Consider the following 14818-nt stretch of genomic DNA (forward strand, 5'->3'; position numbering starts at 1 on the left):
GTTAAGTCCAGGGTGTTATTCATTAGAGGAAACTGGAATAGTTTTTAGTCGGTGTTGAGCTTATTCAGTTCAACCTTTCAGTCCCTAACATATCAGTCCCACACATGTCTCTCCTCACCAGGATCTGTGTGATGATCTTGAGACTCAGGAGGAACAGGCTGAGGCCATATTGAAGGAGGTGGGTTTGGTTTCCAGTGTGGCCAGTCCTCAGGTGCTGGAAGCACTCTCTGTAGACTGCAGCAGGCTGAGAGAAGCCATCTCCCGCACCAAAGACATGATTCACCTGAAGAGAGAGGAGAGGGACAAGGGCCTGCTCAAAGTGGTCAAAGGTTTGTGTTGTGTTTGTTTTTCAGCTGTGATAAACTGTATATTTGAAAGTGACCAGAGTTATCATTGAAAGACAACAATCATACATAGCTTTATAATCATACATTATGGTAATAGTTTCTCATATGTCCTCAGATGAAAGGCAGTCATTTGAGGGATGGTTCCAGGACTTGCAGCTGTCTGTCAATGAGTGCTTTGAGAACCCTGAGAGCAGAGCAGATGTGGAAACATCTCTTCAAAGACTCACTGTGAGTGGATGGATGAGTAGATTGATGATTGGAGCGGTAGACAGATGGATGGGTTCTCACCATTTCTCTTGTGTGCGTCAGGGTTTCTTAAAATCCAAGGATGCAGAGAAACGTCTGGACCAGCTGAAAGCTCAACTGGAGAGAGCCAGCCAGCAGATTCCTCCCCAGGAGCTCTCCGAGTTCACCGACTGGCTGAAGGAGCAGCAGGAGGAGGTGGGCACGTTCAGCTCCCACTGCCGTAACAGGCAGAAGCAAATGGAGACACTCCTCAGTGACTTGGACAGGTAAATGCTTTCATCGTCACCTGTTCTCATCAGTACAAATGAATCACTGCTTCTACAAATAATCATTTAAAATTTAGTCATGTAAGTGAAAGTGTACGTTCATGCTTCTTCACTTGTGTGTTTTTTTCTAGTCTACAAAAGCAGTATGATAGTTTCCGTGAGTGGCTGCAGACCAAAGAGAAACAATCTGTGGTGTCAGAGAAAGTCACACCTCTTCTCAAAGACCTTCAGGATGAAAGGTGATATTCATTCATTCATCAAACCACCACTGGAAACATTCCATATGTAACAATAATACATATGGTATTACAATAAAAGTCAGCGTAACACACACTTTTTCACGACAACAATGAAGTTGTTTAGTTGGGTCTGACTGATGACTTGATTTTTGATTCTAAAATTGATACTGACATTTCAGAAGAAAAACTCTTAAAATAAAAAAAGTTGTTTGTGTTAGTAGGTTGTTAGGATAAGCTAAACTGCCAAAAAGTGTTGATCCACAGAACAATACAGATTCATCACGTGCTGTGTGATGCATTTGTCCCTTCCACTTGTCTTGTACCTTATGTCTCTCTTTCCATGTCACAGTGGTAGAGCGGAGACCCTCAGTGAGCTGTTGGCATCAGTGCGCAGACAAGGTGTCAGAGCTGAAAGCCTCCTGAAGGACAGTGATAACCTGATACAAAGGTACCGAAACCTGGAGGCTAGGCTACAGAAACAGGCTGAGGCCCAGCATGCTCTGGAAGGGGAGTACAACAGATTTAATACCCAGACTCAGAGCACCAGGACCTGGATCAGAGACCTTCTGCAACCCCTCACCACCCCTGGCAGAGACATCCAGACTGAGGAGATGAAGTGCAAAGCACAGGTCGGTGCAGAGTTTAAATCGAATCTGATTTCAGTATGATTTCACTGTTTGAGTAGATCACTCAAATATTCATATGGAAGTATATTAGCCTGTATGTTAGCCTTAATCCCAAAGTGCAGCTGAAGCTTGCAGTAATTATACTAACACTTGCCATTGCAGTCCCAAGACCACACCACTAACATGGCTACAAAATATTTATCTTTTCCAAACATTTTCAGCATGTTTCCTGTTTCCCGTTGTGTCACCAGGCCATTCTGAGCTCCAGACCTGAGGGAGACTCTAAGATGGACAGTCTGAGAAGACAAAGCCAGAGTCTGTGTGAACAGGAGGACCTGGACGAGAGCAGGAAACAAGAAGTCCACCAGTCATTCGGAGAAACAGAGGAGCAGTGGAAGACAGCACTGCAAACAGCAGAGGAGGCTCTGAACAAGGTGGAAACACAAGCCCTGTTAGACAAGGACCTGGTCGCATTCAAAACCCTGAATGAAAATGTCCAGTCCTGGATCAGAGACCAGGAACAGAACCTGCAGTCGGTTGGTGGTCACATGCAAGTTGAAGAAAAGCTACAAATTGCACAAGTGAGTTTAAAATTGTGTGTAGGTTGATATGTTAAGATTGTGGTGGGTTATAATTTCAAAAACATCTTGTAAAAAAAACAGCTTGTTATTTAGAGGATAGAGGCATAGTGGTAACCCAAAGGGGTATTTGTTGTTTTCAGGCTTCTCTGAGCTCCAAACCTGAGGGAGATTCAAAGCTCCACAATCTGAAGCAACAGTGTCAGAGTCTGTGTGACAACCAGGCCTTGGACGAGAGCAGGAGACAAGAGGTTCAGGACATGGTCAAACACAGAGAGGAGCAGTGGAGCAAAGTCCTGAAGGCTGCTGAGGAGGCTCTCGACACAGCAGAGGCTGAAGCTGCCTCTGAGAGAGACTTTTATGCTTTCAAAACCCAGAGTGAAAACATCCAGTCCTGGATCAAAGAGCAGAAGCAGAAGCTGTTGTCCCTCAGTGGTCATATGCAGTTTGAAGAAAGGTTACTGATCGCACAGGTGAGTTTACAAATTTAGCGTCAGTGCTGTATTGTGCTGTATGTAAATGCTCGCAGCTTTCACCTGAATCCTACTTCTGATCTCTAAGCTACCACCACCGTTTCTCTGTTTTCACCTTCAGGCTGTTTTGACTGCCGGACCTGAGGCTGAGGCCAAGGTGCTCGACCTGAGGAGACAAGGTGAGGGTCTGTGTGAGCGCCTGGAGGAGAGCAGGAAACCAGAGGTTCAGCAGCTGGTTAAAGACACAGAGCAGCAGTGGAGAACAGTCCTGCAGGCTGCCGGACAGGCAGAGCTCCGAAGTCTTTCAGATGACTTCAACACTCAGAGTCAAAACACTCAGTCCTGGATCAGAGACAGACTACAGAAGGTGCAGTCTGTTGGTAGTCACACGCCACCTGAGGAAAGATGTCGCACAGCCGAGGTCTGTTTGAACTTATTGTACTGTAGTAGCAATATGTTTTCTGAATTTTGATGAGCTGCCTTCTAAGAGATATGTGTGTTATAGGAAGAAACCCTGTCAGAGGAGAAACCCTTTAATTCAAAGACCCCTTCGCGAACTATACATATTTGGTCTCATTAGTTGTAAAGATCTAAGAATAGCAAAGTTTCCATTTTCTATCCAGCAACTTGTTTTCCGATGTTTTCCAAGTTTTCCAGCTTTTTCTTCCTTTTATTCCTTGTATTAAAGGTCTGAGGCCTGAATGAATCAGCTATTGCACTTAATGAATATTGTGGTGGTTAATTTTTATTAACTTTTTTTTTGGTAGACCATTTTGAGCTCCAGACCTGAAGGTGACTGTCAGGTAAATAACCTGAGGAGGCGAGGCCAGAATCTGTGTGACCATAAAGACGCAGATGAGGGCAGGAAAGTATACGTTCAACAGACTGTCAGAGACACAGAGGAGCAGTGGAGGACGGTCCTGCAGGCTGCTAAACAGATCAAGGCTGCTGCCGAGGCTCAGATCGCTCAGGAGACTGAGAGGAGGAGGTTGGAGGTGAGACAAGTCAGTTTAATTTCTGTTTTGACTGAAATTATTTATTGGTAATTTAGGTATCAGAAGAATGTCTGTATGTGTAAGTCTTACAATGCTCCCACTGTGGACTCCCTAAATAAACATAAGCCAAACATGTCCTCTGTCTCCCTGAGTCATTTTAAAACAAGTGATCATACCTTTTTCTTTTTAGCTGCGAGAATTTGATATCCATCAGCAGGATACTGGGCGCTGGCTTGTAGACCTCCAACAACGACTGGTCTCACTGGGCAGCCAAACCAAAGCTGAGGACAGACTGCAAAGTGCACAGGTGAGCTGAGAGGCCATGAGTACAGTGGGTCATGTTACAGGGACAAATTACATCACGATAATGCAGAAGAGATGGAATATCTAGCAGCTAAAGAGACAGATATTTTTCTCAAGAAAAAAAAAAAAAAACGTTGAATATTGGACTTAGATTTATCATGTAATTACAGCTCCAAATAGATAATAATGTGTCTGCTGGATGAAGTGTGTTTGCTGACACTTAAAAAGTAATCAGTTAATGCAGGTTTGGCAGACATGTAGTGCAGTTTAGATACAACCTGTGGACTGTTTTTAATCAGGCAGCAGGTTTGTGTCACGACCACACAATAAATAATGCTGTGGACTTCACAGATTCTTATCATTGCTTCAGTGTTAACTTTAGGATGTGACTGTCTTTATCTCCAGGACATCATGAGCTCCAAGCCTGAAGGAGACTTCAAGCTCCAGGAGCTCAGGAGACGAGGCCAGAGTTTGTGTGGTCAGGACCTTGATGAAAGCAAAAAACGAGAGGTTGAGCAAAAAGTAAGAGACACTGAAGAACAGTGGAGTCAAGTCCTGCGGGATGCTAAACAGGCCCTGGATGAGACTGAGAAGCAGTGTGCTCTGGAGGGCCAGCTGAGGGAATATGAGGCCCTGAGAGAAAACACCAGAGCCTGGCTAGAGGACAAGCAGCAGTGCGTCCTCTCTCTGGATAGTCAGAAAAATCCAGAAATGATAATAAACACTGCGCAGGTCAGTTAAACAATAAAAGGTTTGGCTTTTTTGGTGACTGGATTGGTGTTTTTTGCTCTCAAGATTCTCTGCAACAGCCATATCTAATTTTCCTTGCCTTTTACAATATTTCTTTAATTTGACACACATTTTGTAACTGCTCCTCAGACTATCCTGAGCTCCAAGCCTGAGGGAGACTCCAAGCTGACAGAGCTGAGGAGAGAAAGCCAGAGTCTGTCTGACCAGGAGCACCTGGAGGAGGACAAGAGACAGGAGGCTCAGCAGATACTAAAAGACTCAGAGGAACAATGGAGGACAGTCCTGCAGACCGCTGAGAACGCTCTGAAGAAAGCTGAGGTCCAGTACTCGCTCTCCAGGGAGATGGAGGCCTTCTGTTCCCAAGCAGTTAGCACGACAACCTGGGTTAAAGAGCTGCAGGAACAGGCTGACTCCAAAGGGAAAAGCACTCAAGGCAGCAAGACTCAGATAGAGGACAGGCTGAACACAGCAGAGGTAAAACATAAAGTACAAGGTTTTTTGAATAATATGTGTTTTATTTATCTAAAACGCATATGTCATTGTTTATTTTGTTTGTCTTTATCTTATAGGCTTTGAACAAGATAGTATTATGATTAATTTAAGTATCATTAGAAAAAGATGACAAGGTGATTATTTAGAATGGTGGATATTCCTTTTTTGTAACACATTTGTAGATCAGGGCAGTGGACAAACAACAGCTGCTACAGCTCTAACAGAATAAATATCTTTATCTATAATCAACAACTAATAATAAACTGAATGTTTGTGTTTTTAGGTCATCTTAAGCTCCAAGTCCAAATGTGAGTCTCAAATGATGGACCTGAAGAGACGAGCACAGAGTCTTTGTGAGCAAAAAGACCTGGAGGGAGAAAAGAAACTAGAGGTTCAGCAAACGGTCAAAGACATTGAGCAGCAGTGGAAGATGGTTCTCGGGGCTGCAGAGGAGACTCAGAGGTACGTGAAGCTGGTTTTAGGTCTGGATCTTTGTTATCCAGGTTCAACCTTCTGTGGCTGCAAGCATCTAACTGAAAGGCTTGTCTGAACGTGCATTAAGATGCAGAAACACTCATGGCAGCTAGATTCTTGCTCTGAAGAATCACCACTCATAGCTAAACTCAGAGCCCAACATATGTTTCAGAATCAATCTCAAAACAAAGTCACAGCACCTCTCAAGAGGCACAGTTTGAAAGTATAAAGCTAGATGTCACAGCTGAGGAAATTAAACCTGCCGCTGAGGAACTTATACTGATCCAGAAGATCACTGAAAAGGCTGCACCTGTTGTTGGTGGGGAAACTACACCTGTACCATCCAGAAGAAAGTCCAAAGCTTCGACCTCTGATTCACAGAGTGTCCAGAAGAAGGTGGAGGAAACAAAGCAAATAGAAGCCATTATTCTAGATGCAGTGACTTCAGAGCCAGTCACTGCCCAGGGTATAACTACTGAGTATTATGCAGAGCTTGAAGAAATTAAGAAAGAACCTGAGAATGAGAAGACTTCTTCAACTGCACGGGTGATCGCAGAGACAACTGAAACTGCTATTGTGGATGAAAGTAAGCTAAGCACTCATGGCAGCTAGATTCTTGCTCTGAAGAATCACCACTCATAGCTAATCTTTTTCAAAATACTGAGTCAATCCTTCATCTTCTTTCCCCAAGAAGATGAAGGATTTTCAGTTTTCCATTTGAAGGTTGACTTTTTCTGATTTCTGTTTTCTTTCATCTGCTGTCACCCATCAGAGAGTTGAAGGGTCTCGTGGAGCGCATGGTGTCGTGTCAGTACAAGCGAGCCCAGGCTGAGGCCCGTCTGGCTGAGCTCCAGAAGCAGACGTCCAACCTGCCGCGCGTCTTCCCTTGGCCGGGCCTGGGAGAGCGGAGACAGGCAGTGGAGCAGGCCCACGCCCTGCTGGACCAGAGCACAGCGCTGGCCCTTGTCCTCTCAGACCTTCGCACACAGGTAAGTTTGTACAAATTCTTTGTACAAATTTAATAAAGCAGAAAGAGCGTGATTAAAAGTAACTGAGGAAAATGGTTTAAAACATTCATACTTACTGTACTGCACCGTCCCCCAGGCTGCAGAGCTGTTTGAGATCACCCAGGACCATGACTGGACAGATCCCTCATCGTTGGCAGCAGAGGAAGAGTCCATTCCTGCTCTGCTGAAAGAGCTGACTGTGAGTTCTGTACTCTGTAGTGTCAGCATACACAGTTATCCTTGGGAAAAATATCTTTATCGTTGTGTTTTAAATAGAAACGTTTCCCTTTATTCTCCTCATTTTCCTCCTCAAAACAAACTTTCTTCTCTAAAATTATTCTATCTGCCTTAAATGAGATAGTAGCCAGGGTTTAACCAACAGCAGAGCTACTCGGTATGTGATGACAGTAATATTAATAACTACTGTTGTTTTCAGAATGCGGTGGCTCACTTGGAGCAGGGCATCCTGACAGAGAGGCAGTGCACCCAGCTGGTGGAGCAGCATGAAGCAGCTCAGAACTGGCTGAGAGAGCAGGTTAAGGGCCTGTTAGCTCCTCCAACAGACAGACAGGGTCTGCACGGTGCTGTCAACACTCTGAAGGTCAGTTTGTTGTTAGTCACTGAAATGATTCATGTTGTGTTCCACCAAACTGAAGAAATCCCTTTACTAGCAACAGACCAATACCAATTTTAACAGTCTGAAAGATTAAAACTGCTTATTTACATTACTGTTAGTGGTTCTTTGTTGTGGTTGTAGTCCATCTACGTTGCACACAGTGCTGTAGTAATAAAGTTCTTTAACTTTATTAACTTTGTATATTAATAATCTGGATCTCCTCCCCTCTGGTGCCAGGCTTTGCTCCAGACAGTGGACAGGGAGCAGAGAGAGATGGTGCAACTAGACTCTGCCAGAGACAATTTGCTAAGCCTTTGCACACCTGGAGGTTGGGATTCACTTACCCTGGAGGTCAGCCACCTTCACGACCTCTGTGCCACCTCGGAGCAGGATGTGAGGGAGCGTCTGACGGCCTGTGAGGCCCGGCTGGAAGAGCTGGAGAGTCAGTTGGCCAGGAAGGCTCAGGAGCTGAAGGAGAGAGCTGCGGCCCTGCAGTGGGAGCTCCGCTCTTTGGACCAGGCGCTCAGTTACAGCGAACCACAGAACAACATCGCTCAGCTCCAACAGCACTGGCACAGCCTTCAGGTTATTACTTACATACTGCTTATTATTTACTGATGTTTTTGTATTTTAGTGCAGTGTAGAACTTGCAGACACGCAAATACTATGTGTATGTGATGTTGTTGTCTTCTTGTGTTAGAATTGTGAGAAGTCCCTGCAGGAGTTGGGTGTGAAAGTTCATGATCTCCACCACGAAGTAAAGTCAGCCCTTGCCATCAATGAGCTGCCAGCAGAAACAATCAGTATGATTGAATCTTTATGCCAGCAACATGACAGGTATCATGCTGTACAACTGATGACATTTACTTATTGTTGTGGTTTTTTTTTGTTACTCGAGTCAAAAGACATCCAACACCACTATTTCTGCCACTTTTTGTTTGATACATATTTTTTTTTTCATGTAAGATGTAGATGGGAAAATATATAGTGAAGCACAAACCTGATGAACTTAGATGACATACAGTACCATCTGTCCACTTGGCCACTGGAGCTTTTTAAACCTACTTGAACAAATTTTCAGCTGTGATCCCTCTATTTCAATTTAGTTTCCAATTACTCTTTCATACCAGTAACATGCCACAGTGGGTCATACAACAAAACACAGCGTTCTCTTTTATTTATAACCTGAGACACTACATCCAGAGATTACATCTTATCCTATACCTTGTTTCTTGATCGAACTTGAAGAACTCACATCTACAGAAATACATTTTCCTATTTCCTGTTGTTTTCATTTTTATCTTATCTAGTATAATACATGCAGATACCATGCAAAATGTTGTTTTTACAGGAAATGTGATTTTAATTATGCCCACAGTATAAAATCCCGGCTGAGCGAACATCAGGGTACCTGCTCTTCAAACACAGCTCGCTGTCTGACAGATTGTCTTCACTCGCTGCAGCAGTGGAACCACAGCAAACCATCGGAGTCAATTTCTTCTGTGCAGGTTTCTTTCCTTTAATGTTTTTACTTCTTTGCTGACAAACGTACAAACTTTTAGGAGAGCTGCATCGTACCTGTAGGCTTCTGATGTTAGCTTGTAGTTGGTGTTTTGCCCAGGGGCATCTTGCTGTTAGATGTTGTACAAAGAGAGTCTACTTAAGAAAAGCTAATGAGTTTAAGGATTCATGAAGTGTAACATTTCAACTCTATGGGGCATTTATCAGTGGCTTATTTACTTAATGGCAGTGCGTTATCCGTTTGCTGATTATATTTCACACAGATTTGTCACCACTTCAGACACTTTCACACGTTTTCCTCCTGGTCTTAGGTAACATTAGAGGAAGGTGAAAGGTTGCAGGTCAGTCTGCGGGAGGCGCTTTCTCACCAGCAGTTTCTAGCAGACTGTCTGAAGCCAGTGTTGTTTGAGAAACTGGAGAAAGAGGCTTCAGAGATGCTCAGAGAAGCAGACACACATAAAGGCTCTCTAAAACAGAGCTTACAGGTATTTAATTAAATGTTTGCAACTGAATGTTTCACGGGGTCATAAATGTTTTTAAAAATTTAAAAATTAACACATTAAATATTTTGTATTATATTTAAAAGATGTGAAGTAATTTTGTAGTAATTAATGCCATTTTTATCCATTCATCAAGGAGCTTGATGAACGGAAGAAACCAAAACTGCATGACATTCAGTCCTCTGACGTCCTGTCTGTTAGTCTAGAGGAGATGAAGACCTCTGTAGTGGCACCACCACGAAAAAACAAGCACTCACCTGAGAAAAAACACCAAGTTAAACTACAAAAAAACATTCCATTAAAAGAAGAATCTACATCTGTTGAAAGTAAACTGTCAGTTTCAGCTGAGGCCATGTCAACTGAGCCTAAAACATTAAAGACTGATGTGACAGCAGTCATGGAAGATGCAAAAACTATTGATGAGACTCAAACCACAACTGAAACAACAAAAGAGAAAACTCAGAGCCCAACATACGTTTCAGAATCTATCTCAAAACAAAGTCACAGCACCTCTCAAGAGGCACAGTTTGAAAGTACAAAGCTAGATGTCACAACTGAGGAAATTAAACCTGCCGCTGAGGAACTTATACTGATCCAGAAGATCACTGAAAAGGCTGCACCTGTTGTTGGTGGGGAAACTACACCTGTACCATCCAGAAGAAAGTCCAAAGCTTCGACCTCTGATTCACAGAGTGTCCAGAAGAAGGTGGAGGAAACAAAGCAAATAGAAGCCATTATTCTAGATGCAGTGACTTCAGAGCCAGTCACTGCCCAGGGTATAACTACTGAGTATTATGCAGAGCTTGAAGAAATTAAGAAAGAACCTGAGAATGAGAAGACTTCTTCAACTGCACGGGTGATCGCAGAGACAACTGAAACTGCTATTGTGGATGAAAGTAAGCTCTCACCAAGCAAAAGAAAGTCAAAGAGTCCAAAAATGTCCCCACAACTTTCTTACAAGGAGGAAACAAAGACCATGGAAAAGTCTGACAGCCAGATATCTCTGAGATCCAAGGAGCAAACTGAAGCTGCTTCTGTGGCAGAAACTAAGGCTATACCAACCAGAAGAAAGTCAAAGAGTCTTGATGTTTCCACGGCTCCAGAGCCACTGCCAGCAGCTGAAAGATCTACATGTGTGGTTAAAGAACCTGAGAAGTCTCCAACCACAGAGTTTGTTCCAGGGCCACCTGAATTTGCTGTTTCGGAACAAACTGAGGTTTTTCCACCAAAGCGAAAGTCAAAGAGTTCAAACCTTCCTCAAAAACATACTGACCAACAGCCAGCACAAATGAAGGGAGAATCCGAAAGTCAGCTGTCTGGTTTGAGTTTGAGGGAACAAACTGAAAATGCTGGTGTGGAAGAAGTTATACCAACCAGAAGGGAGTCAGAAGGTCTTGAGGGTTCCACAGTTCCAGAGCAAGTGTCTCCTCTTGATATAATTACTGGTGTGGAACCTAAGGAAACAAAACAAGAACCTGAAAAGTATCCCACAGACCTAGAGTTTGTTATAGGGCAAGCTGAAACTGCTGTTGTGGAAAAAAGTAAGTTGTTACCACCCAGGAGAAAGTCAAAGAGTACAGAACTTCCTCTTAAAATTGCTGACAATGGGGAACAGCAGATAACGGAAGAGCCTGAAGGTCAAAAATCTTCTTTGAGTTCCAGTGAACAAGATAAAAATGTTATTGAAGAAACAAAGCTTGTCCCAACCAGAAGAAAGTCAAAGAGTGGTGACCTTGCTAAAACTTCTGAGATAGTTTTTGGCCATGTTAGATCACCTGATGTGGAGCCTGAACAAAATAAGAAAGAACTCGATGATCAAAAGTCCCCAACTCCAGATGTAGACACAAGACCAATTGAGAGTACTGTTGTGACAAAAGGTAAGCTTTCACCAACAAAAAGAAAGTCAAAGGGTCTGAAAATTCCCCCAGAACTGGCCACCAAGGATGTGGCAGAGATTGTAAAAGAGCCTGGCAGACAAAAGTCTTTAGAGCAATCTGAGGCTCTCTCAAAGGAAACAAAGCTAATAGCAACCAGAAGGAAGTCAAAAAGTTTTGAAGTTAGCACAGCTTTAGAGTCTGTGTCTGTTACTGGTGGGACTACTAATGTGGAATCTAACGAAACTAGAAAAGAACTTGAAAGTGGGAAGACTGCTTCAACTGCACAGGCAGTCATGGGAGAAACTGACTCTACTAATGTGGAAGAAGGTAAGGTCTCACCAACCACAAGAAAGTCAAAGAGTCCAAAAGTTTCTCCAGAACTTTCGCACAAGGAGGAAACACAGACTGTGGAAATGCCACAGAGTCAGATAACTGAAGCTGCTACTGTGGAAGAAACTAAGGTTATACCAACAAGGAGGAAGTCAAAGGAAGGTCCTGACAGTCAGAAGCCATCTTCAACTCCAGAGGAGGTTACAAAAACAACTGAAATTACTGTTGTGGAAAAAGGAAAGCTCTCACCAACCAAAAGAAAGTCGAAGGGTCTTAAACTTTCCCCAGAACTCACCACCACAGAGCTGACCAGTACCAAGGAAGAGCCTGACAGTCAGAAGCCATCTTCAACTCCAGAGGAGGTCTTGCCAACTGACATTGCTGTTGGGGAAAAAGGAAAGCTCTCACCAACCAAAAGAAAGTCGAAGGGTCTGAAACTTTCTCCAGAGCTCGCTACTACAGAGCTGACCAGTACCAAGGAGGAGCCTGACAGTCAGAAGCCATCTTCAATACCAGAGGAGGTCACAACAACAGTTGAAATTACTGTTGTGGAAAAAGGAAAGCTCTCACCAACCAAAAGAAAGTCAAAGGGTCTTAAACTTTCCCCAGAACTCACCACCACAGAGCTGACCAGTACCAAGGAAGAGCCTGACAGTCAGAAGCCATCTTCAATACCAGAGGAGGTCACAACAACAGCTGAAATTACTGTTGTGGAAAAAGGAAAGCTTTCACCAACCAAAAGAAAGTCAAAGGGTCTGAAACTTTCTCCAGAACTCGCAACCAAGGAAATTATAAAGACTAAGGAGGAGCCTGACAGTCAGAAGCCATCTTCAACTCCAGAGGAGGTCTTGCCAACTGACATTGCTGTTGGGGAAAAAGGAAAGCTCTCACCAACCAAAAGAAAGTCAAAGGGTCTGAAACTTTCTCCAGAACTCACCACCACGGAGCTGACCAGTACCAAGGAAGAACCTGACAGTCAGAAGCCATCTTCAACTCCAGAGGAGGTCACAACAACAGCTGAAATTACTGTTTCCCTAGAACTTGCTAAGCAGAAGCAGATTCAGACAAAGAAGGAACCTGACCAACAGAGGTCAGAATTGCCTTCCACAGAACAAATGGATGCTGATATTGTGGAAAAAACTAAACTCATATCAACCAGAAGAAAGTCAAACAATGTTGAAGTTTGTACAGAGGCGGTCTCTGCCCTTGAAAGAGCTGCTGTTGTAGAGGCTGAAGATACTCAGAAAGAACTTGACAGTGTGAAACCTGCCACAACTTTAGAGGTGATCACGGGGCAGGCTGATACTGTACTTGTGGAAGAAACTAAACTTGTACCAACTAGGAGACAGTCAAAGAGTCCGACTCCAGAGCTGTCTGAAACATCACAGACATTTGCTGTCTCTAGTAGAACTGCTCATACGGAGCCTGAACAAACTAAGAAAGAGTCAGAGAGTCCTGTGACTGCCATGGCTCCAGTGACCATACCTATTCTGGAAAATGCCTCACAACAGATACAAGCACCACAGATCAAGAGTCAGAAAACTGACATTGTTAGTGATGTCAAGTCTCCAGTCAAGGATGTTAAATCAACCGTGCCTCAAAGAACGGAAAGTGCAGAGGAGAATCTAACTACTGTACAGGACGTCAGTCCAGTATGTGAGAAGATTACTGTTCAGGTTAGTGGCACTGATGCCATTCAAGAGCTTCCAGGAAAGAAAGTGACCACAGTCATTCTTGACACATCTGAGGTTTTTGTACAGACAGCTGATACTCACCCACATGAAGAACAAGTGGATACTTGTTCTTCATCTCCTCCTGCTGAACCTCTGGAAGCTGCCATTTCAGTTACCCTGCCTAAACCTACAGAGTTACAGGAGCCGACAGACACATCCATAAAGGCCCTGGAAGAAAGCATTACCCAGTATACAGAAAGCGGCCTGGGTGAAGCCCCTCAAACACGACCACTCCTCTCTTCCAAGCCTACAGACACACCACATGGAGCAGATTACATCAACAAGTTATGGAAAAACACACCAGAGATTCAGAAGAGATACCTGGTCCTCGATATGCCTGACATAGGAGTTACCCAGACATGTGAGATAAAGCCAATTCAGCCAGAGGCAGAGACTGTAGCTGAGAGTCAACCTGCCTCTGCTTCAGTGGTGCGGCCTCATGAGGTGGAGACAGAAGTGGCAGGAATAAGCCCAGAAATAATGAATGTAATTGAATCTGTGAGTCAGCTTAAGTCTGTGGATTCCTCAGAGGAAAGATCCAAAGAAGACAAGGAACACGGTGTCCAAAAAGAAAACCAAACTTTGATTCAGTTGGAGCCTTTGGAAACCAAACAGGAAGGAGAGCAAACTGAAGTGTCTACACAAGCCATGCAAGACATCCCAGAGAGCCTGGGTGAAAAGTCTGTACAAATCTCTATGGGGCCTGAAGTGCGCACTCTACAACAGGATGTACCAACCAGTCCAGAGGAGACTGAAAACACATACATCACAATAGCAAAGAAGCCAAACATCGATATTGTTGAAACCAGTGTCCAGAGCGAAAAAATGTCAGAAGGTAAAGATGTAACTTCTGCTGATGTTACACCAGAGAAGGATGCAGTTGAGATGATCATTATAAAAGAGAGGGAAAGCAGTACTGAATGTCCAGACAATGTGGCTCAAAGGGAGTCTGCTCAGCTCACTTCTCCTTCTTCTGAAACATTAGAACCTCATGAGACAGAATTTATAGAAATAAGTATATCTGAGCAAGATATTGTTAAACCAAGCCAAACTGAGACTCAGATAACCACAGATGAAACACCAAAAGTGGTTAAGGAACATGGTGTCCAAGAACAGCATCCTACGCTGTTGAGACATGGCATGAACGAAGCACCCAAAAGCTTGGATGAAAAGTCTGTTACGATGGAGAAAATCCTCATGGGGCCTGAAGTGCGTGTTCTGCAACTAGAGATACAGACCACTCCAGAGGAGCATGAAAGCACATCTGTCACAACAGCAAAAGAGCCAACAATAGATACTGTTCAAACAAGTATCCAAAGTGAAGAGGTGCTGGAAAACAAAGATGAGACTGCTTCTGATGCTAAGCCAGAGAAAAATGCAGCTGAGATGACTAAAGTAAAGGTGCAAGAAAGCAGTACTGAATGTCAGGACAATGTGGCTCAAAG

At 43.7% G+C, this 14818-nt stretch overlaps 1 protein-coding gene across 1 annotated transcript in view; it reads left to right on the top strand.

The window, feature by feature from the left end:
* Positions 1-14818, top strand: part of syne2b (spectrin repeat containing, nuclear envelope 2b) — a 108940-nt gene that overhangs the window by 32246 nt on the left and 61876 nt on the right. Inside the window, exons 38-58 of the mRNA XM_041061260.1 lie at positions 122-329; positions 463-575; positions 657-859; positions 991-1098; positions 1448-1727; positions 1976-2305; positions 2446-2775; positions 2897-3196; positions 3543-3770; positions 3961-4077; positions 4479-4805; positions 4953-5297; positions 5599-5777; positions 6562-6778; positions 6894-6995; positions 7233-7397; positions 7650-7997; positions 8113-8249; positions 8791-8920; positions 9245-9418; positions 9570-14760. Of these exons, the coding sequence (XP_040917194.1) occupies positions 122-329; positions 463-575; positions 657-859; positions 991-1098; positions 1448-1727; positions 1976-2305; positions 2446-2775; positions 2897-3196; positions 3543-3770; positions 3961-4077; positions 4479-4805; positions 4953-5297; positions 5599-5777; positions 6562-6778; positions 6894-6995; positions 7233-7397; positions 7650-7997; positions 8113-8249; positions 8791-8920; positions 9245-9418; positions 9570-14760 (9532 nt within the window). The remainder of the gene's footprint in view (positions 1-121; positions 330-462; positions 576-656; positions 860-990; positions 1099-1447; positions 1728-1975; positions 2306-2445; positions 2776-2896; positions 3197-3542; positions 3771-3960; positions 4078-4478; positions 4806-4952; positions 5298-5598; positions 5778-6561; positions 6779-6893; positions 6996-7232; positions 7398-7649; positions 7998-8112; positions 8250-8790; positions 8921-9244; positions 9419-9569; positions 14761-14818) is intronic.

This window comes from Toxotes jaculatrix, chromosome 17 (assembly GCF_017976425.1).
Source record: "Toxotes jaculatrix isolate fToxJac2 chromosome 17, fToxJac2.pri, whole genome shotgun sequence".
Classification (NCBI taxonomy): Eukaryota; Metazoa; Chordata; class Actinopteri; family Toxotidae; genus Toxotes; species Toxotes jaculatrix.